This window comes from Nelusetta ayraudi, unplaced genomic scaffold (genome assembly GCF_046127955.1).
Source record: "Nelusetta ayraudi isolate G7.1 ecotype Tasmania unplaced genomic scaffold, CSIRO-AGI_Nayr_v1 ptg000084l, whole genome shotgun sequence".
Lineage (NCBI taxonomy): Eukaryota > Metazoa > Chordata > Actinopteri > Tetraodontiformes > Monacanthidae > Nelusetta > Nelusetta ayraudi.
In genome coordinates, this window is record NW_027466134.1 from 1,823,258 (window position 1) to 1,843,048 (window position 19,791).

Consider the following 19,791-nt stretch of genomic DNA (forward strand, 5'->3'; position numbering starts at 1 on the left):
GATACGCTGAACCCCCCCCCCAGCCCCCCCAACCCCACTGACCCCAACCCTACCAAAAAAGCTTGAGTCACAGTATGCTTGATTGTACTAATTACAGTAACAAATGTTCCACTTTCAGGTTTTATTTCAGGTTTTTAATTTTTCGTGTCCTGGCCAAGTGGGACCTAAAGTGAAAGTTGAGAGGAGGGGGGGGGGAAACCCAAGGCAGGTAAACAGACTCTTTGTGTCCCAACAGCCGCCGCAGTGACTCAGGAGAAGTGAGTCTCACTCAGTCGGTGTTCTTTCCTGTTGGGGTCCAGTGGAAAACCACCGCACGGGTGGAGCAATGGGGCAGTGAAAAGCAGAGGTCGGCTGGTGTGAAAGGCTCCTCTGTCCGGACCTTTGGCCTGGAGCCACACATCAGCAGCAGCAGCAGCAGCAGCAAGGACGCGTCAGACCTGGTTCACCTTTGGCGGGAAGAGGGGACATAACGGGAGGCTTCAGTCCAGCCGAGTTGCGCAGCCTTGTGATTCGTCGACGAACGTGCGCACGTCCGACGGTCGTAAAACAGGAGGGGGGGAAGAGAATCGCTGCTGCAGCGGCGGCGGCGGAACCTTCGGAGCTCGACACACGTGAAATCGGGAGATACAACCTCGAACTTTGGCCTCAGGTGCGGACATAAAAGTAGAGAAAGGAACCGAGTACGGACCGAGGAAGACGACAGAAGCGAAGCCATGGGCACCTGGGGTACCGCCGCAGCTCTGCTGCTCCTGCTGCACGCAGGTAAAGGCAACTTTCTTTTCAATTAGCAAGGGAGGAATTGCATTGAAAGCGTATTTAGTTTTTCTGTGTTACGTTTCACTGTGTAAATAAAATATATATATATATAAATATATATATATGTGCTGTTTGGTTAAACAGCATATACAACCAAACAGCTGTTAGGTTAAAAATATATATATATATATAGATTTAAAATTTTTAATTTTCAGTTTGCTCTTCACGAGGTTGCCTCCTAACCCTAAACCCGAACCCTGGATTTTGTTTTTATGGAAACATGACACTCAAAGAAGAAATGTAATTGTAACCCTGGCCCTTGGACCAGGGGTGGGCAAACCTTTATGACTGGTGGGCCACAATGGGTTCTAAAACTTTGACAGAGGGGTTGGAGAAGGAGCAGAAGGATGGAGTTTTGTTTTTTGGTGAGCCACCTCATAGAAGAGAGAACCCCCCCAAGGAAAATGTCTGGCTTCACCGCTGAAGTAGAGGAATTAAGAGGGTTTTTACTGATTCTCTTGTTCTGGAAGTCTAAAGCTGAGTTGTATGTGTCCTCTCTCTCTGCCAGTGTACGGACAGAGCACCATCAGGTGGTGCACCATCTCAGATCAAGAGCAGGAGAAGTGCCAGGACATGTCCAAGGCTTTCTCCAGCGTCTCCATCAGTCCGTCCCTTGGCTGTGTCAGTGGAGGCTCGCTGGAAGGCTGCGTTCAGAAGATCGAGGTTGGCTTTCAGTAGGGAAACACAAATATCTGATAAGATGGAACTTATTTATGAAACTTAACAAACCGGTTTGGTAGGCTGTGTTGTCATGAAGAGTCATGATTTGGGAAAAAATTTCCAAAGTTGGGGCGATTTCTTTGGAATTATGATTTTTTTTATTAAAAAAACCAAAAAAAAAAAACAATAAAAACATTTAAATTGGCAAATGTAAGTGGTGTTACTCATGGTTTGATTATGAACTGTCAGCCAGCAGAGGGGCTTTTCCATTGGGGGTCTATACCTCCAGATTATTTAAAAAAAACAAAAAACAAAAACAAAAAAAACATATTTAGAACACAAGACTTTGCACAACGACAAGTGGAGATGACCAAAGACGGGCCAAAAAGACGATAACAGAAATATCATCCAGTTTACAAAGTTTACTTTAAAATTACAGTGTACAGTTCTTCTCAACACTAAGATTATCACAATCAAAAAAAGAAAATCAGAAAATCATTTTCAAATATTTTTTTTTCGAAAATAAATCAATATTTTCTCTTTTATAAAATAAATAAGTATTGATTCCCCTCATAATTATGTATATATATATCATTTACATTTGAACGCTTCAATTTGATTGCATATTTTTCGCTCTTGAAGTGATTAGCTTATTATCTGATTATAATTCTGCGTTTTTATTGCCCCACCATTGTCACTTGCGAAATTCTCAAGGAGAGGAACTGATGATCAGGCATTACCCGGTCACTGCTGATGGTTATCAGAGGAGCCAGCTAGCTCACAAGACACATGCTGCTTAATGACAGGCTGAACCCAGGGACCCTGCAGTCAGGGAACTTATATGACCTCTAATAAAAGCAAAAAGACAGTCTGTGCATTTTCCTATCAGTTCATATAGATCTCTAGGCAAGACTTGGAAGGAGATTATGGTCACTTTATAATATGAAATAATACTGAACAAGTTCCCTTAGTCTCAGTCCTTTGTGCTCCCGCAGACTTGACCATGGAGTTATAAATGATTAGACATTTACCAAACTGACTGTTAATATAATTGTTTCTTTAGCCAAATATTTAATCCAAATGAGTCAAACCTTGCATTTCACTCACATCAGGTGATCACTGACCTGTCGGAACCCTATACTGCAATATCCCTGGTATATCAACAAATAAATAAGAATTAAAATAAATGGGGAAAAAACGTAACTGTTTGTGTCCATGAAGTCAGGCAAATTGTCAATCCTGACCTGCTTTGTACCCATCATGAGAGAGTTGTCTTCCCGCTGCTGTGTCCTCGCAGAGAGCAGAAGCAGACGCCATATCCGCGTTCGGCTCCGACATCTACAAGCTGGGGAAGACGGCCTCCTTTCAGATTGCTGGCAGTGAATCCAAGGCTGACGGTAAGATCCATTTCAAAGGCCAAACGGTAGCAGCAAAACCGCCTTAGATTCTGAGTCCAGTTTATTCTTGTGGTGACTGGTGATGTAATTTGACGATGGCTAACCAGCCCTTTCTGTACTCTCACTGAACTGCCCTCCTCTGCATTGAGAAAATGGATATTAAGGATATTTTGCTTTTGGATGAAATTCCAGAAAGAACCTAAAATGCACGCCAGGCGAACTGAATTTGACCTTCTCTAGACTTTTTAAATGCAACAGATCCGGCTGTTAAATGTTTTAGTGCTTGCTGTATAATTTGCTGTTCTCTAAAAAGATGATAAACCACAAGAAGCACAAGGCAAAGTGCCTGTTCCATGAAACAACCACTGAAAAAAAGGTCACATGACAAGTTATTAACACGTTGACATTCGTTTTCTTATAGCAACTGCTGCTGTTTGGCTTTTTTTGTTAGAGAGCAAGAAATTACTTTCATGCCCTGCTTTCGTAGTCGAGTGTCACTTTAGCACCAACTTGTTTCACATTGCACATAAAGTCCACCTGAGAGTGGAACCTTCCAAACTGTTGTAGTAGCAGTGTGCTTGTGCAAACCACCTGGCGTCTTTCACATGCTATCAATACCCCTTCAGGATTAATTGACTGCATGACTGACTAAGTGTTTGCATTGAGATCACCCTGTTCAGCAGCAGGTGGTAAATACCTCTGATGTTCCTGAACTCCCTAAGCGAACCTCCTTGGAGGGATGTGTTGTACCCCTGGTGCAGTGGTAGTTTGGACTTTGACCAACCAGATGGTGCTTCCAGCCTTTGATAACAAGCAGCGGTGGCCTTTTGCCGGCCTTCGCTCCATGTGCGTCAAAGTGCAAATTGTTGCGTGCGCCTCAGCACGTGTGCTCCTCTTGTCTCAGGTATGTCGGCGTCCTACTTTGCGGTCGCCGTGGTGAAGAAGGCGAACGGAGCCATCAACATCAACAACCTGAAGGGCAAAAAGAGCTGCCACACGGGCAAAGGGCGGACGGCCGGCTGGAACATGCCCATTGGGTACCTAATCGACCAGGGCTACATGTCTGTGATGAGCTGCAACATCCCGCAGGGTAGGGTTCAGACACAGAGACGGAGTCACTTTATATGTCACTTAGATGCAGTGTTTCGGCGCATACGTGTGAAAAACGTCATTAAAAAATATATATATATATATATAATTGGAGAAGCGCCACGCTAGTTTAGCAAGCGTGCACGTCGACGCCTCGTTCCTGAAAGCTTGAGCTGTGCTTGTGCTGCAGGTGTGGCAGATTTCTTCAACGCCAGCTGCATCCCCGGAGCGTCTCAGGACCCTCCGTCTCTGTGCGAGCTCTGCAAAGGAGACGCTACCGGAAACAACAAGTGCGACATGAGCAGCAAGGAGCAATACTACAGCTACGAAGGGGCCTTCAGGTACCGCTGCTCACGCGGCACGGTCGGGGAAACTGCGAATGTGCCGGTGCAGTTTAATGGTTCAGTGTGTACATTTTTTAAATACAAGGCAGGGGCAGCATTATTTATATGCCACATTTCATACACAAAACGGACACAGAATAATTCCGGCGAGGAATTCTGGCGCTGTCTGATAAGGGGGGTTAGCGAGCTTATGGACCACAGCTAACAGAGTGCTGTGGATGTTCTTACTAATGATAACAGAAAAATGCTGCTGCCGAGCCCTGACCAACTCTTGGTTGAAATGAATAAGGCTGTGTTTGTGGAGGTCATAGTGAATTTGGAGGTTTGGGTGTCTCCTGTTGGGGCTTGGTGAGACTTCCCTCATTGGGCTGTTGGGACTCGTGGACACTCCACTTTTTGGGGAAAGGATGATGATGCTGCCGGTTCTCTCTGACTCTGCTGACCTCCATGATCGGTCCTTATCTCTGCACTCTCACCAGAGCACCTTCTTATCTGTTGTTTTGGAACATCTTGCCCCCTGTCCTTGACATGGGCTGCTTGTGTGTGGAACAGAGGATGAACAATGTTGCAGCTTAGCAACTTTACCCCTGACTTCAAATATTTTATCTGCCTTAAAGAGGTGCCTGCAGTCCCAAAAGATGCTGAGATTGACAAAGTTCATTAATTGAGCGACACACGTATCTTTGAGCCATCTGTTTAGCAACATCAGCAACATTGCTGAACCTCTCATCTCCTTGCCCAACTGTCAGTAGGACAGTAGTTCCTGTGTGATGGCAGTGCGGGCCACTCACTGTCAGCAGAATTCTCCTGGTGCTGGATTCTGCTTGATAACCGTCTTCCCGAAACTTCCCAATATACTCAACGACCCTGTTGGTCCATTCGGGTCTCCAAAACGATATCGCACCTGATGATCAAAGTGGTGCACAATGTCAGGCTTTGAAAAGAAAACTGTTTTTTCTGGTGTGTTCAGTGCATTTCATTTTTTCTATTGTTCATGTCTTCAGGTGTTTAGCTGAAGGTGCAGGAGACGTGGCCTTCATCAAGCACACTACCGTGGAGGAGAACACTGATGGTAGCCTCACAGTCCGTCATCTGTTGCAACGACGCCTTCGACATTTCACCCACATTGGCGCTAAAGTCTGGTGTCTCATTAGGTCATGGTCCCAGCTGGGCGTCCACTTTCAAATCCTCCGACTACCAGCTGCTGTGTCGTGACGGCACCAGAGCCGCTGTGAGCGAGTGGCAGAGGTGCCACCTGGTGCGAGTCCCGTTCCGCGCCATCGTGGTTGGGAAACACGTCACTCCGTCCGCGGTGCTCAGCATGCTGCAAGACGGCCTGGTACGTCCAAGCAGCTCGCCTTGCTAGAAGAACGTGAGCGCGGGGCTACTGCGACCACGGTGCTGTTTGAGTTTGCAGTCTCACGTCACATGAGTAGATCAGGACTGAGCTGCATCTGTCTTTTCACGCAATGTTATTTAATGCCGATTAAAGCCTAAAAGCACGTGCATGCTGCATGTTAAGGTAATTCAGATTGGTATTGAGTAACAATCAGGAGGATGGGGACCCCCCCCCCCATCCCCCCCGAATATTGACGGGTGTTTCGGTGTTGTCACTGTCACATCTTCCATTGTTTTATATACAGGCAGTGTATATAAACAGTAAAAGACCTTGTCAGCTGTGAAATACTTTCCATTTCAAACGCTCGGTGGAGCTGACAGCGCAGGAAAGGTGTTTCTCTGCGGACGAATCACTAAGTCCAGCTCGTTGTTTGCAGGCAAAGTCGGGTTTCTCCATGTTTTCATCCGCATCATATGGAGGCGGAACCGTCCTCTTCTCTGAGTCGTCCACTATGTTTCTGGGGACGGAGTCAGAGGAAGCTCAGAAGTGGATGGGACCATTGTACTATAACGCCATGAGCGCAATGGACTGTAAAGCTGAAGGTGATCTATCTGTCTATCTGTCTATCTATCTATCTATCTATCTATCTGTCGATCTATCTATCTGTCTGTCTATCTGTCTATCTATCTATCTATCTATCTATCTGTCGATCTATCTATCTGTCTGTCTATCTGTCTATCTATCTATCTATCTATCTATCTATCTATCTGTCTATCTGTCTATCTGTCTGTCTGTCTGTCTGTCTGTCCGTCTGTCTGTCTATCTGTCTGTCTACTATCTATCTATCTATCTATCTTTTGGTCCTATAATAAATGTGTATCTGTCTAATGTGCTATCACTCCTGCCTCCCGCCCAGATGTGGTTCGCTGGTGCACTGTGTCCACCAATGAGCAGAATAAGTGCACCGCCATGCGTGCCGCCTTCCGGCTTCGTGGTCTGACTCCGCAGGTCGAGTGCGTCTTTGGGGAATCCGTGAGCGGCTGCCTGCAGAGAATCAAGGTAGCAACATTCATCCTGGCTCTAACGCTTCCCAGCTGATGGAGAGTTTTACTGTTGAGGCCTTGGTAACGGAGTTTAACACAGACGGCAAGTGGTGGCAACATTTTACAATGAGCTCCCACCTTCAGATCTTATCAATGTTTTTGTTACTTGTGTGTCTTTATGCACATTGTGTTTTGTTTAATGATAGTATATGTATGCTTTATAAATGGTGCATTAGGTGAGGTAGGCCTTCCCTAACTATTGCTAGTGTGTATTTTTTTTTTACCATCATTTCAGGCTGTGATTGGCTCAGATGCTATGGCAGCCGTTGACTCCTATATCTGCTGTGTGTAGTGCAACCTGACCAGACTTCCAGGAAAGGCCTTGACCATTTTCTGTTGTATGTACTCACCGGCCACTTAATTAGGTACACCTTGCTATTACCAGGTACCTAAAAAGTGGCTGGTGAGTGTGTATATATACAAACAGTTTCAAGGCTGCATGTGTTGTGTGTTCACGGACATCATTGTGCAGATCATAGTTGGAACGGGCGGTTATTTGAACTCCTGTTGACTTCCTGTGATCTCCAGCCAGTCTGCCCATTCTGACCTCTGACCCCTGACAAGGCTTCTTCCTCCACACAGCTGCTGCTCTATCAGTTCCCTCTATTTTCGGCCTTTGGAACCATTGTCTTTCTCGCCTGGAGATGTTTGTGAAAATCTCTGCAGATCAGCAACGAGGGAAATACTCAGATCAGCCACATTCAAGTCTCCTAGATACTCTTAAATACCTTATTCCCCATTCAAATGCTCAGCTTAAACTTCACCAAGCCGTCTTTTATTGATCTGTTTATGGGCAGAGTGTTAAGCTTTTACTAATATAAAAATCGTAAATCAAACCAAATTTTACGCACTGGACCTTTAACGACGCCGACTCTTTTCCTCCATCCTGTTTGCAGGACAAGAAGGCTGATGCCATCACTCTGGACGGGGGTGACATCTACACCGCTGGCAAAGACTACGGCCTGGTCCCGGCCACGGCAGAGACCTACACTGGTAACACGCTGCGCGCACAAACAAGTAGTTTAACTACCGAAATCCCTCCCTCGTTTCCAAGACGGTCACTGGATGGGATTGTTTTTCCTTTTCGCCCCCAGACGACTTTGACGGCTCCATTTACTACGCGGTGGTGGTGTTGAAGAAGAGCAACAGAGACATCCAGGCTCTGGACGAGCTGCGCGGCCGTCGCTCGTGCCACACCGGCTACGGCCGCACGGCCGGCTGGAACGTTCCCGTGGCGGCGCTGATCGAAAGAAGCCTGATCACACCGCAGAACTGCGACATTCCGAACGGTCAGTTGGCAAGTGTCTGCATCCAGTGGGAACAGCGGCAGGACAGCTGTTCTGATTGGTGGGAGGAGTCACATGCATTTGGAGCCAGCGGATATAAACAGACAGAGAGGGCGTCACACAATTGCCTTATTAAAATGTATATTGTTCACGACAACGTCTCCTGCAACGGATGTTGGAGTGGCGACCACTAAGATTGCAGTGTCTCTAGATTTGCAAGTGGAGTCCCAAAAGAATTACACACAGAACTATTCTTTTTTTTCTTTTTTTCCTCCTTCTCTCAGCTGTTGGAGGGTTCTTCAAGCAGAGTTGTGTACCGGGTGCCAACCAGCCGGGTTTCCCTGCAAACCTGTGCGATCAGTGTGCTGGAGACGCCACTGGAAAGAACAAGTGTGAGAGGGGCAAGGACCTCTACGACGGCTACGGCGGTGCCTTCAGGTAGCCCAGCTTGCCGACGTCACTTCATCAAATGCATTGGTGTCAAACTCTTTGGCCCGCGGTGTAATTATATTTGAGTTTGACATCCCTGCAACACGATTCAATTCTCTGCTTTGACTCAGGTGCCTGGTAGAGAACAAAGGAGACGTGGCTTTCATCAAGCAAGCGACCGTGTTCCAGTACACGGACGGTGAGACGAGCGCAGTGTGGGGATGCCGTCAGAGGGAAACTCTTTGCAGCCCGTTTCAAACCCACTCTGCTCCTCTGCTCCTCTGCTCCTCTGCGCAGGTCATTCCAGTGAACCGTGGGCTCAAAACCTCAAGTCGTCAGACTTCCAGCTGCTGTGCGCTCATGGTAGCAGGAGCGAGGTGACGCAGTACAAGCACTGTAACCTGGCCAGAGTCCCCTCCCACGCTGTGATGGTACGACCCGACACCAACATCCATGCCATCTATGGACTCCTGGACAAGGCACAGGTACGACCGCTCGGGCTGCGTCTGCTGCTACCGCTGCTGAGGCACCGGTGTGTCCAAACTTTTGACTGGTAGTTTAAATTTAAAATCCCTTAAAAAAAAACAAACAAACAAACAAACAGGGAAGGATACTTCCCACGAAGCCGCGACCCAAAAGTGGGTCATGACCCACCAGTTGGGAAACGGTCAGCACACTGAGTTGATCTGCCTCTGCTTCTCTGTGTCTCTCTGGCTCAGATGTACTATGGCAGCGACACGGCCGAGGACTTCCGCATGTTTGACTCTCAGAACTACCAGGGTGCCGACCTGATCTTCAAGGACTCCACGGTCCGCCTGGTGGCCGTCAAGGACAGGAAGACGTACCAGGACTGGCTGGGACAGGGCTACATGGACGCACTGGAGGAGATGCAGTGCAGCTCGTCCGGCGCGGGTAGGAAAACTGGAATCTTTCAATTCACAGAGTTTTAAAGGTAGAATTTTGTCGGCAGGGTCGAGATTACGCCTGAATTAAAAAAGGAAGACGTGAAGAAAATGACCTGTGCATTAGCGGGCGGTCTCTGATGAAGCAGCGCTGCAAGCAATGTGAGGACGTGTACGCTGCTTCAAGTCCATGTCAGCTGCTTCACAGACTGCTCTTCTCTTCACAGTGGCGTCCTCCATCGGGCTGCTGCTGGCGTCTCTCTTCAGCTACATGCTCACCAACCTCTTGATGTAAAGACGCCATCGGTCACACTCGTCCTGCCATTCAATCCCTCCTTCCTACTAATGTTCCAACTTCCCTACAACTTCCTTTCGTCACGCTTTGTGTCTTCTTTGTACTACCCCCCCCCCCCCCCCGTTTCACACACAAAACCTCAAAATTTCAGCACGTTCCAGTTTCTCAGCAAGTCAGATTTTCCTTTTTAAAGCTGGTAGGGAGTATTGGTTTTGGTAAATATTGCCGGTGCAACTAAATTAACGCTAGAAAATTAAGTTGAAGTTATATCAGGCCATCGAAGAACTTACGGCCTTGTCAGATTCATTAATGTTTTTTTCCCCTAAATGACTGATTATTCTATGGTTTCGTCAAAATGTACCAATTCTACCTGATTGCGCACTGACTTCACACGTGAGAACACACAACGTTGACGTTGCCAGCGTGGAGGCGTGAGAAGCACAGTGATCTCTCGCCAGAGGAAGAGGCTTCCTTGCTGAAAGCTTCACGGCAAACCCGCAGTCGTGCACATTTCTGCTGCCACTATGTTTACGGAAGGTGAGCTGCCATATCAGTGCATATGCTGTCACCTGTTACAATTCGTGGTGGGCATTCCGTTGTTTCATTTGGATACAATCAGCCTGCGCACGTTTCTGTTAGCTTTCACCACATTGCTGCGTGAAGCTAATGCCATAACAGCGAATATGCACTAGTGTTACCTCCAGTGCTGCGGACGTTTTGAGTGAGTCAGTGTATAATTACCCAGAGGTTGTTGGTTTTGAGTGTTTTTCTCACACACCTAAAAAATCATCCTTGCGAAATAATGAAATTCAGTTTATTTTGATTGAGCTTTTGCTTTCTATTTTTTGGAGCTGGTGATGAAAAGGTGCTGGAGTGCGAGTGGAAGAAGTTTAGTTCAAAAACGTTGCTGTTGATTATATTTTTTTTCCTCAAGTGAACAAATGTACACTGTAAAAGACCAGCATGTACAATTTAGTAGCATCAAATGGTAAGAAAGATGGGCTAATGTGGGCACACGGTGACTACATACAAGTTAACCCACTCTATATAAATAAAATATGTACGCTAATGATTGCCAAATGAAATCGACATTGGCCTTAAACCTCGACAAAATGTGATTTTGGTGTCCACACCAGTAACTGCTGCACTACAACGCTCCCTGCCGCTGGATGCTGCTTTCTGTTTTTGATTTTACTATGCACTTAACAGAGATTTATTTTTATATGAAGTTCAGGTGCCATATCAGTGTATATGTACTGACTCATGTTGTCAGAAATGAATGCTTTTTCTTCCTCTTCCTGATATCGTTTTATTTCTATGGGAAATAATGAAACATGTAACTAATATTTAGTTGCCAGGCCAGTGAGTCTGCATAAGTATTACTACATAAAACTGCTGACTGAAGCTGTTTTCTGTGCTGTTCAAATAAAGTAAAAACAATTTAAGTCAAAAAACTTTTGAGTTGAACTTCTTGGACAAATTGATAACAGTATTGTTAAGTGTTTCCTATGTAATGTCACCATTCACACCATTATGAAGGTTGGAACTGTTGCTTCCTGGCACATAGGCACTACAAGTAGTTTTGAATGTGACAGGAAGATACTTTATCCAATCATATTTCATTATCAGAGGCTAAAAATAGTAAAACCCAACAGATTTGTACCCAAGCTGAACCCAACATACTATTGTGTATATTAGTTTATGGTAAAAGCATGTTTGCAAGCAACTGCAGGACAGACATTGTGATTTTCATGGAGACATTTCTGCAATGGTTTTCTCAAACAGTGCATTCTTTATTTATTTTTTTTCCCTAAGTGGTTCGTTTGAACTCTATTTTACTTTTCACATAGAAAACAAGCACTTTTACTGAGATCAGATCCGATTTCCCAGCTCTGAATTTTGTTCTTCCCTTTCTACGCAATGCATAATACTGTGCTTGATTTTAAAATCTAATCATTTTCAAAACAATGGACCGTCGTACTCCATAGCATTCCACCCGAGAATTTCCTGAGGCTCACAAGTTTATTTTTCTATTGCATATTGATCTTGCTGCATTTCTTCACTTCAAAACACATCTCATATAAATCTTTGCAGAGGATTTATCTGTAATAATAATAATAATAATAATAATAATCCATTTCATTTTTCCACATTTCCAATTTCAAATCTTTATTTAAAAACAAAAACTAACAGAAAACGTGGGAGAGCTACCACTGCACTCTGTCAGACAAAACGTTTTTACTTACATGTCACCTTTACATATGAACCTTTAGTCTCACACACTTGAGACCCATTCCCAGTGTTTCAAGATCATCAGGGCACAAACAATCCTGTCGTCTTGGTTATCCTTTGATAACCAAGCGATAGTCCGTGCAGCCAAACTGCCGCTACAGGTCAACTTTAGACAGGAAATACATATATTTATCAGCAGCAACACCACTATTGTGTTTGTTTTATACGGATGCGATGTGTGGCAGGATGATTGGCTTCGTGGCGCACCCAAGGTAGAAGTGTCTGTGAAAGATCCCAGAAGACAGTCCGGCCAGTCTGTTTACTTCTTGATCTGCCGGGATCCTTCTTTCCAGCCCTCCTTCACCTCATTCACAAAGGTGTCCCGGACCTTCCGGAGGCGATCGCCCACCTCGCCGAGATCCCCCGGCGCCTTGCCGGCCTCCGTCCGGACCTGTCGCATCGTCGGTGACCGTATGACCCTCTGGGAGACCTCCCGGCCGGCTATCTGAGCCTTGATTATGGCGTAGGCTGTGATCTGGGCCGCCCTGCGGATCGGCCGTGACTCCGCCAGCTTCTCCACCACATGGAGGTTGTTGATGAGGTGCGACAACAAACGGCCCAACATGTTTATATTATTTGTTTTTGTCCAACGTTGTCCCCCCCGATGACTCGCAACGGCGACGTTAGCTTGAGCCACTTAGCAGCAAGTTCCACTGCCACTGGTCCGTCCACCCTGTGGCGACAGTTTTAGACGGTTAGTTGACAGCGCCGCTGGTCAGTCAGTGGTGGAATTCATTGTCACGGTTATTGTGGTGAGAGGTCACTTTGGGGACTGAATATTTAGGCCGTAGTGGGAAAAAATAAAAATAAAAAATAAAAAATCAAGGACTACAAAACCGAAGTAGAACTGTTAAATATCTCGCAATATTATATTACGACAACGTTAACAGTTACCAGCGTGGATATTTACATAAAGGGATCACAGCGTTTAACAACAACTAATTTAGAGGGTGTAAATAAATAGTTGACTTACTCAAGCCTGGACAGGTGACCGTCGGCTACCAGTGAATGACATAACACCGCTGCCGAGAGCGAAGGAAGTCACAGTATAGCTGTTTTGGCATTCGACGCCGAAAGAGGGCGCTTCTCTAACCGAGGCGCGCGTCTCAGAATAAGTCTCACTGTTTAAAATAAATAAATAAATTTTAAAAAAAAAGGGGCGAATAATAATTAAAATAAAATCTAAAGAAAATATCTCAAGAGCAGCGTATTGCGTCACAGAACCAAAAACTTCCAATGCTTATCTGACTTCAGCTTGAAAACTATTCCCCCCGGACATATGTAAATTGTAACACCATTACAAACACATCCGGGTAACGTTATCAGCCCTGCGTCACTTCCGCACTGAATTTTTTTCCCCTTTCACTCCAACTGTCGCCGAGCTTAAAACCCTCAGCCCAGACGACGAGAGACCAACGTAGCCATCGCTGAAAACCTCTAGACTGCAGCCATGCGTCTGTTCCTGCTGCTCGCTGTGACCGCGCTGTCCCTGTGCGCGGTGGAAGTGCACGGAACGGAGAAGAAGAAGCTGCAGATCGGCATCAAGAAGCGCGTCGACAACTGCCCGACCAAGTCGCGCAAAGGCGACGCGCTGAACATGCACTACACCGGCAAGCTGGAGGACGGCACCGAGTTCGACAGCAGCATCCCCCGCGGCAGACCCTTCACCTTCACCCTGGGCACCGGCCAGGTGATCAAAGGCTGGGACCAGGGCTTGCTGGGCATGTGCGAGGGCGAGAAGAGGAAGTTGGTCATCCCCGCCGAGCTGGGCTACGGAGACCGAGGCGCCCCGCCGAAGATACCCGGAGGAGCGACGCTCATCTTCGAAGTGGAGCTGCTCAAGATCGACAGGAGATCCGATCTTTGATGACCGGGAGGCGGCGTGCAGAGTCAACCTTCGAAACGTGCGTGAGGTATTTCGTGTGAATCCGATTCGGATCGAAGGTGTCGTCGACTTGTTTGTGTGCAGGTGGAGCGCAATTTAATTACCGAGTACTTGTTTTGTCGCTGTTGCAACAGTTTACTGATTCCAATTAATGTTTGGACCTTCACTTAGAGCAGGCATGGGCAAACTACAGCCCGGGGGCCATATGCGGCCCGTTAAGCTTTTTAATCCGGCCCGCCGAACTTTAAGAAATGATATTAATAGTAAGTAAAGTCATGAAAAGGCTATATTACATCCATGTTTTCAGTGTTTTAAGAGTCATTTCAATAAAGAGCAAAATACTGTGGGGCTTCAAGGATACATGTTTTATTGTAACTTTGCTTTTGTTCATTTTCAATAGACATTAAAGCTACATGATGTGTTTTGCCGATCCCTCATACATTTCTATAGGCCCCTCAGTCAAATTTTAGAACCCATTGTGGCCCACCCCTGACTTAGAGCCTGTATGCAAACTGAATTGCAATGATCTGTACAAGTAGGAACTGGAGTGGCTAGTGTTAGTCGGAAAACACTGCCAAATATAAACAGTGTAGTTTTGAATTTGTCAATAATCAGCATTTATTGGCAGGCTTCAATCTTAAGACCATGTTGCTATACCAAGTGTCTAAATTGGCTGCATTTTAGGTTTCATGATGTTACCCTGGCAGCTGGTGGGCCATTAGAGAACACCGACCAATAAAGATCACCAGAAGTACTCAGGAGGAAATACAACTCCATTAAAGAGTGGATTGAGTTTATTTAAAATGTAGATTTTTTTGTGGGGAGGCCGTTCGTTTCACAGCTTTGTCAGACTTCTTAAAAAAAAACCCAGAGCCGCTTCATCCGTGCACTAAAAGCAGCCAAATAAAGACAAAGACATTGCGATTATTTCCCCTCCAGCTGAACAGACCCTCTCTTAAACAGATTAATTTCAAGGAAGGAAGGCTGCATCTACTCATGTTGAGCCCAGCTTTCAGTTTAAATTGGGACAGTCATCGATGGAAAGACAACAGCCACAGGAAGTGAGTCTTTTACTGCATGATTTGATTTATTGGACGTCCATTTTCTTCCAGGTTCCAGGAGCTGCTGCAGCACTCAGAGGAGGGTATTTCACTGCTGATGAAGACCCGGCTGGATGATCTGGGAGTGAAGCTGGCGATTTGACAGCTGAGCCTCTCGCTGGCTTTTTAACCTGTTGTTGTTTATGAAATTGATGTACTCAGAACTGACTGTATGCCAACAGTAGAGTGAGCAGCAAGACCAGTATTGTGCTGTGGCCCTAAAGACAACCACTTGCCCTGACGCCTCATCTCATGTTTACTTTAACATCATTTTTTGTTCATGTTAAAAGCATTATTTTCTCACAATACATCTAAGTTGTAACTCACTTTAGGATAATGAGATGAAAGTAGATAACTTTAATTTGAAATGATAATAAAATGTTGACCTTACCAGAAGCTTGATGGTCTCAAGTGGTTTTGATTGAAAAACTAGAATGTGTATGTGTGTGTATGTGTACTTTACTGCCATTAAAAAAACAACAAAAACAACAACAAAAAAAAAAACCCTAGGTATTATAATTCTATTAAGAATTTCTAGTGCCTTCCATAGTGTTGGGTGGTTGGACAATTTGAATCGTTGTGGAGAGTCAATAAGAACTCTGGACTTAGTCAGACCAGAAGCAATTCCAAACCAAAGGTTTGGACAGAAGCAACATGTGCTGTCCTTAAATTACACTGCAATACACTTTAATTGTAATGCTAACATTACAAAGAGTGCATAAAAATTCTGACCTATACAAACGGGAAATGCAGCAAGTTAAATGTTCAGAACTGGTCTATTAGTGTTTTGCCTGTGAAAGTAGCCAATAGAATGGCACCACATCTCCGTGCGCGTCAGCTGGCCATGTGACTTCACTGCCTTCAAGCTGCCAGTTTAAAAAAGGTAAATGAAAAAAAAAAAAGTGATATTGTTGACACGGTAACCTCACTCAGTTGGTAGCCGTGTATAAAACAGGAAATGGCTAATAGTAAACTGATTTTACATCAACCTTGTTGCTCATGAAATTGTAGTTTCATTTTCGATGTATTTGTTACATCATCAGTTTGGATGCTTCAACACAGTTTGTTCAGTGTTTCCTCTTGTCTTATTGTAAGTAAATATGGGGTGACTAATCTGTAGTTGTCAAGTTTGATTTTCAGGAACGTCCGGATCCAACTCAGTCATGAACGACGTGACTGGCATAATGTCAACAGGCGGCTACACACAGCGGTTCTTTTACGCGATGTTCCACTCGGACTTCTTTTCAAAGACGCACTCACAACCCGGAAGTGATTGTAAATAGCCTTTTTGAATAGCCAGCCTTGGTCTGCAAATTTCACCATGACTGCCAAATTAAACGCATTAACCAGCGATTCTTACACTGACATCAGCCAATACAGGGATCAACACTTTAAAGTAAGCGTTTTTCCACTCCTTTCAAAGCCTTTTCCGCAACCCGCCAGCCCAGAGTGTTTATTGTTTGTGACGATATTCAGTTGGGACGATGTTGTGGTTTCTTTCCGTGAAGAACCGTTGGCGATCGTCCACGTTTCCATTTCACGTGGATTGAGTTTTAAGGAATCTTGTAATTTCACTTCTTTATTTGAACGGGAATTATTTGGAGACTCTTTATGACGTTCTCTCCACCTTGGGGAAACATGCGTAGAATAGACGGCAGTAGTACAAAAGCCAAACCTGCAGCGCATCAGCTGAGTGGAGCTGAAGTAAACCAGCCCCCCTCAACCTTGTTCTTTGAATTAGTTGTTGCGATGTCCCAAGGTAAATGCAATTATTTACACAATAGGCACATTTTGTGTTTCTGCGCTGCTGTGTAATGGACGGTTCCATTTGACTGTTAGCAATTAGCCGTTTAGCCCATGACCCCTTTTAGCTTCTTGTGCGCAATTCAAAAATCGTAAAAAGTAAGGAGAGAAAAAAGGGATAGTAAATTATATACAATTATATAAAATTCTAATGATAAAGATTAATTACAATTTAAAAAAAAGAAAAGAAAAGAAAAGAAATCAACAACTTATCGGCAAATATGTCTGTCCTTGAATCTGAATCTGAATGTGCTATTATTTCTTATTGCTGGTTAGGAACTCTCCGCCAGTATTTCCCCTCTGTATAATTTCACTTCAATCCTTAGGCAGGTAATCTATCAGGGTTTGCCACATGCTCATAAAAGTGTCATTTGTTTTTCTTTTTTCTTTTTGGCACTTAGTCTCTCCATAGGAAAACGTCTAAAAATGTCTTTGTACCACTGAGTTACAGTGGGAGGTTCCTCACTGACCCACTTAAATAATGTTGCCTGTGTTGCAGGGTAACCGCTATGAACAAGAGAAGCATCTGAAGGAGAGCTGCACACTGTATGTTGGCAATCTTTCCTTTTACACCACTGAAGAGCAGGTAAGAAGTGTTGCTTTTGAACGCCTTAGACCTCGCTGTTAAAAAATATTAATTCATTAAAAAAAAAGAAAAGAATCCTCTCATTCTTCTTAAAAGTTTCACTCTTGTCTCATGTCATTTCAACTGTCCCTACAGGTGCAGGAGCTGTTTTCTAAAAGCGGTGATGTAAAGCGAATCATCATTGGTTTGGATAAAGTCAAGAAGACAGCCTGTGGATTCTGTTTCGTCGAGTATCCTTTAATAAACGTCTCTCTCATTCCCACAGCGAACATACGTTGTAGTGTTGAGTAACCTGTCTCCTGTCTACCAACACGTAGTCATCGCTCAGGCCTGTTGCAGATGTCAAGGAGTCTTGTCACGGACCTTAACCTCCTGCTGTGTTAGATACTACACGCGCACGGACGCAGAAAACGCCATGCGCTTCATTAACGGCACACGACTGGACGACCGCATCATCAGAACGGACTGGGACGCCGGCTTCAAGGAGGGCCGGCAGTACGGCCGTGGCAAATCAGGGGGACAGGTGAGGATCCGGAGTCTTCTCTGTTCTGGACGGCGACAGTGGAGAGGCTGATTTGCCTTCACTTGCATCAAAGTCTTTTTCTTACGTGGAATATTTCACCATGTCCCCACAGAAGTGTGTAGAACTTTGATCAGTTATGACAGCAAAGAAAGAATTAGCTTTTTCTCTTCCATCTTTTCTTTCTTACCGTCCTGAAGGTGGTTAGCAATACAGTAACTTGTTAATGTCATTTGACCTATTGAACAATATTATGGGGAGGTTTTAATGAACTCCCAAGTCATTCAAACCTCCCCCGTTTACTTCTGTTTGCTCTGCTTGAAAGTGCGTACACATAAACTGGAAGTCAGCAACTTGCAATGTTTTGAAAGTCACTGGTTGGTCAGCAATGACACTGAAGCTGAAACGTTGTCTTTATGCAGAGGGCTGAGTCAAAATCATGTCTTTTGAATTTGGTTAAGTCATAGAAAAATGTGGGGTGTGAAATTCCAGGTGCATTTTTTTTTTTAAAGGACTGTTGCCATTTTTCCAAACTCCTGCAGGGGAAAAAAATAGTTGTGCATTAAGCTGGACTGATCACCTGTGTAACATAAAGAAAATTATCATCATAGAATCAAAATTGGATTACATTTTATGACACACATTAGCAAAGGTTTTCAGCTGTCAGTGGTTGTTATGGCCTTTTTTCATGGCAGTTCTTTTCTACTAAAACTCAAGACATTGACAAAAGACTTAAAAAGAAAAATACTGTGCTGATATTAACACATTGTTCTCCAAACCCTAATAAACTGAATTAATTCTTTATACCAGTAGCAACAAATCTAAGGAACTGTGCTCATCTAAAGGTCAAGGAGTACTAAATAAATCCGTCCCTTAAAAGAAAAACCAAAAAAAACCAAACGGCATCACGTCAAAGATATTGATGGGGAACAAACTGTCGCTGTTGCCTCCGGCGGTTTTTTGTCGCAGTGATTGGTGTTTCAAAAAGTTGAGTTCTGTTTGTGCAGTGCAGTCTTCTGGAAGACGACCTAAAACAAAGCAACGCATGGCATTTGTTAAGCAGACGCACAACAAAACCCAAAAGGCCATTGAAAACAATCAATAGTGCATTCCATGACATTTTAATACATCAGCATGATATTTAGAAAGCAAAATAACTTCCGAGATAAATAATGCATGGCTAACTATGGCCTTTGAGGAGACGGCATTGCTAAAGCATGACATTTGGGAAACTGAAAGTGCACGTTGCGTTGCAAACAAACACAACATGCATAATCATGCCCCCATTTGCCTTGTTAGTGATAAACGGAGGGTGTAAATAATGAAACACAAATATTTAACCGAGACTCGTGCGGAATAGGAAGGGCATGTTTGAGTTAATTGCTTCCTTTGAGAAATGCAATTTTTCCTTATTGATCCCTCATCCTTTGTTTCCCGTGTAGGTGAGGGATGAGTACAGGCAGGACTACGACCCAGCCAGAGGCGGCTACGGGAAGCTGGCTCAGCAGCATCGACCTGCAGAAGTGCGGAACACTTTTTAGAAGGAGCTAAATCCGAGACCCTTGTTACCTCCCCAGTCCTGCAGATCTTTTTGCTTTTAACTGTCAAAATTTACTGTAATTTCCTGACTAAAAGAAACTATTATTTTTGGTTGCTAAATAAAGTTGTTGTTTTTTTTTTTTGCTAAATCTCTTCCTTCCTTTAATTGTAAAAGACATACCTGTCTTAAATGGCAGAAGTGGTTTTGAATGTCTTTTCTTTTCTGAAATTATTAACTTACATCAACACATACAATTATCAAGACTGAGTGTTAATGTAGCGCCTTAGAAATATCAAATAAAATATTCATTAAAGCAGCTTTTTAAGTTTTAGGTTTTTTGCAGGTGGCATTGTGGTGCAGTTTGCTTTGCTTTCTTTCCTCTGTCTCGTACAATGCAACCAACTG

The 19,791-nt window shown here is 44.4% G+C and overlaps 5 protein-coding genes and 2 long non-coding RNA genes across 7 annotated transcripts in view; 4 read left to right on the forward strand and 3 right to left on the reverse strand.

Annotated features, from left to right (window-relative positions):
- The window catches only part of LOC142900668 (glypican-5-like), a 446,285-nt gene that overhangs the window by 263,979 nt on the left and 162,515 nt on the right, over positions 1–19,791 (reverse strand). The window lies entirely within an intron of this gene.
- On the forward strand, positions 281–11,114 carry meltf (melanotransferrin). The gene is made up of 16 exons (XM_076045530.1): positions 281–762; positions 1,325–1,479; positions 2,774–2,873; positions 3,778–3,963; positions 4,153–4,303; positions 5,311–5,378; positions 5,461–5,645; positions 6,082–6,247; positions 6,562–6,704; positions 7,645–7,741; positions 7,843–8,037; positions 8,319–8,472; positions 8,595–8,662; positions 8,761–8,948; positions 9,183–9,375; positions 9,593–11,114. Exons 1-16 carry the CDS (start codon positions 714–716, stop codon positions 9,658–9,660), a joined length of 2,166 nt encoding a protein of 721 aa, XP_075901645.1. The 5' UTR covers positions 281–713; the 3' UTR covers positions 9,661–11,114.
- Positions 11,316–19,791, reverse strand: part of LOC142900976 (uncharacterized) — a 114,559-nt gene continuing 106,083 nt past the window's right edge. The window contains exons 2-3 of the long non-coding RNA XR_012928952.1: positions 11,592–11,997; positions 11,316–11,436 (exon numbers count right to left, since the gene is read on the reverse strand). This is a non-coding gene — a long non-coding RNA (uncharacterized LOC142900976). The remainder of the gene's footprint in view (positions 11,437–11,591; positions 11,998–19,791) is intronic.
- LOC142900975 (protein NCBP2AS2-like) lies at positions 11,813–12,608 on the reverse strand. The gene has a single exon (XM_076045619.1). It carries the CDS (start codon positions 12,515–12,517, stop codon positions 12,212–12,214), a length of 306 nt encoding a protein of 101 aa, XP_075901734.1. The 5' UTR covers positions 12,518–12,608; the 3' UTR covers positions 11,813–12,211.
- Positions 12,612–13,189, forward strand: LOC142900978 (uncharacterized). The gene is made up of 2 exons (XR_012928953.1): positions 12,612–12,704; positions 12,931–13,189. It is a non-coding gene; the product is annotated as an uncharacterized LOC142900978 (long non-coding RNA).
- On the forward strand, positions 13,309–15,333 carry fkbp2 (FKBP prolyl isomerase 2). Its single transcript, XM_076045618.1, has 2 exons — positions 13,309–13,856; positions 14,950–15,333. Exon 1 carries the CDS (start codon positions 13,403–13,405, stop codon positions 13,817–13,819), a length of 417 nt encoding a protein of 138 aa, XP_075901733.1. The 5' UTR covers positions 13,309–13,402; the 3' UTR covers positions 13,820–13,856; positions 14,950–15,333.
- Positions 16,174–19,524, forward strand: ncbp2 (nuclear cap binding protein subunit 2). Its single transcript, XM_076045617.1, has 5 exons — positions 16,174–16,333; positions 17,240–17,326; positions 17,462–17,556; positions 17,711–17,849; positions 19,289–19,524. Exons 1-5 carry the CDS (start codon positions 16,259–16,261, stop codon positions 19,385–19,387), a joined length of 495 nt encoding a protein of 164 aa, XP_075901732.1. The 5' UTR covers positions 16,174–16,258; the 3' UTR covers positions 19,388–19,524.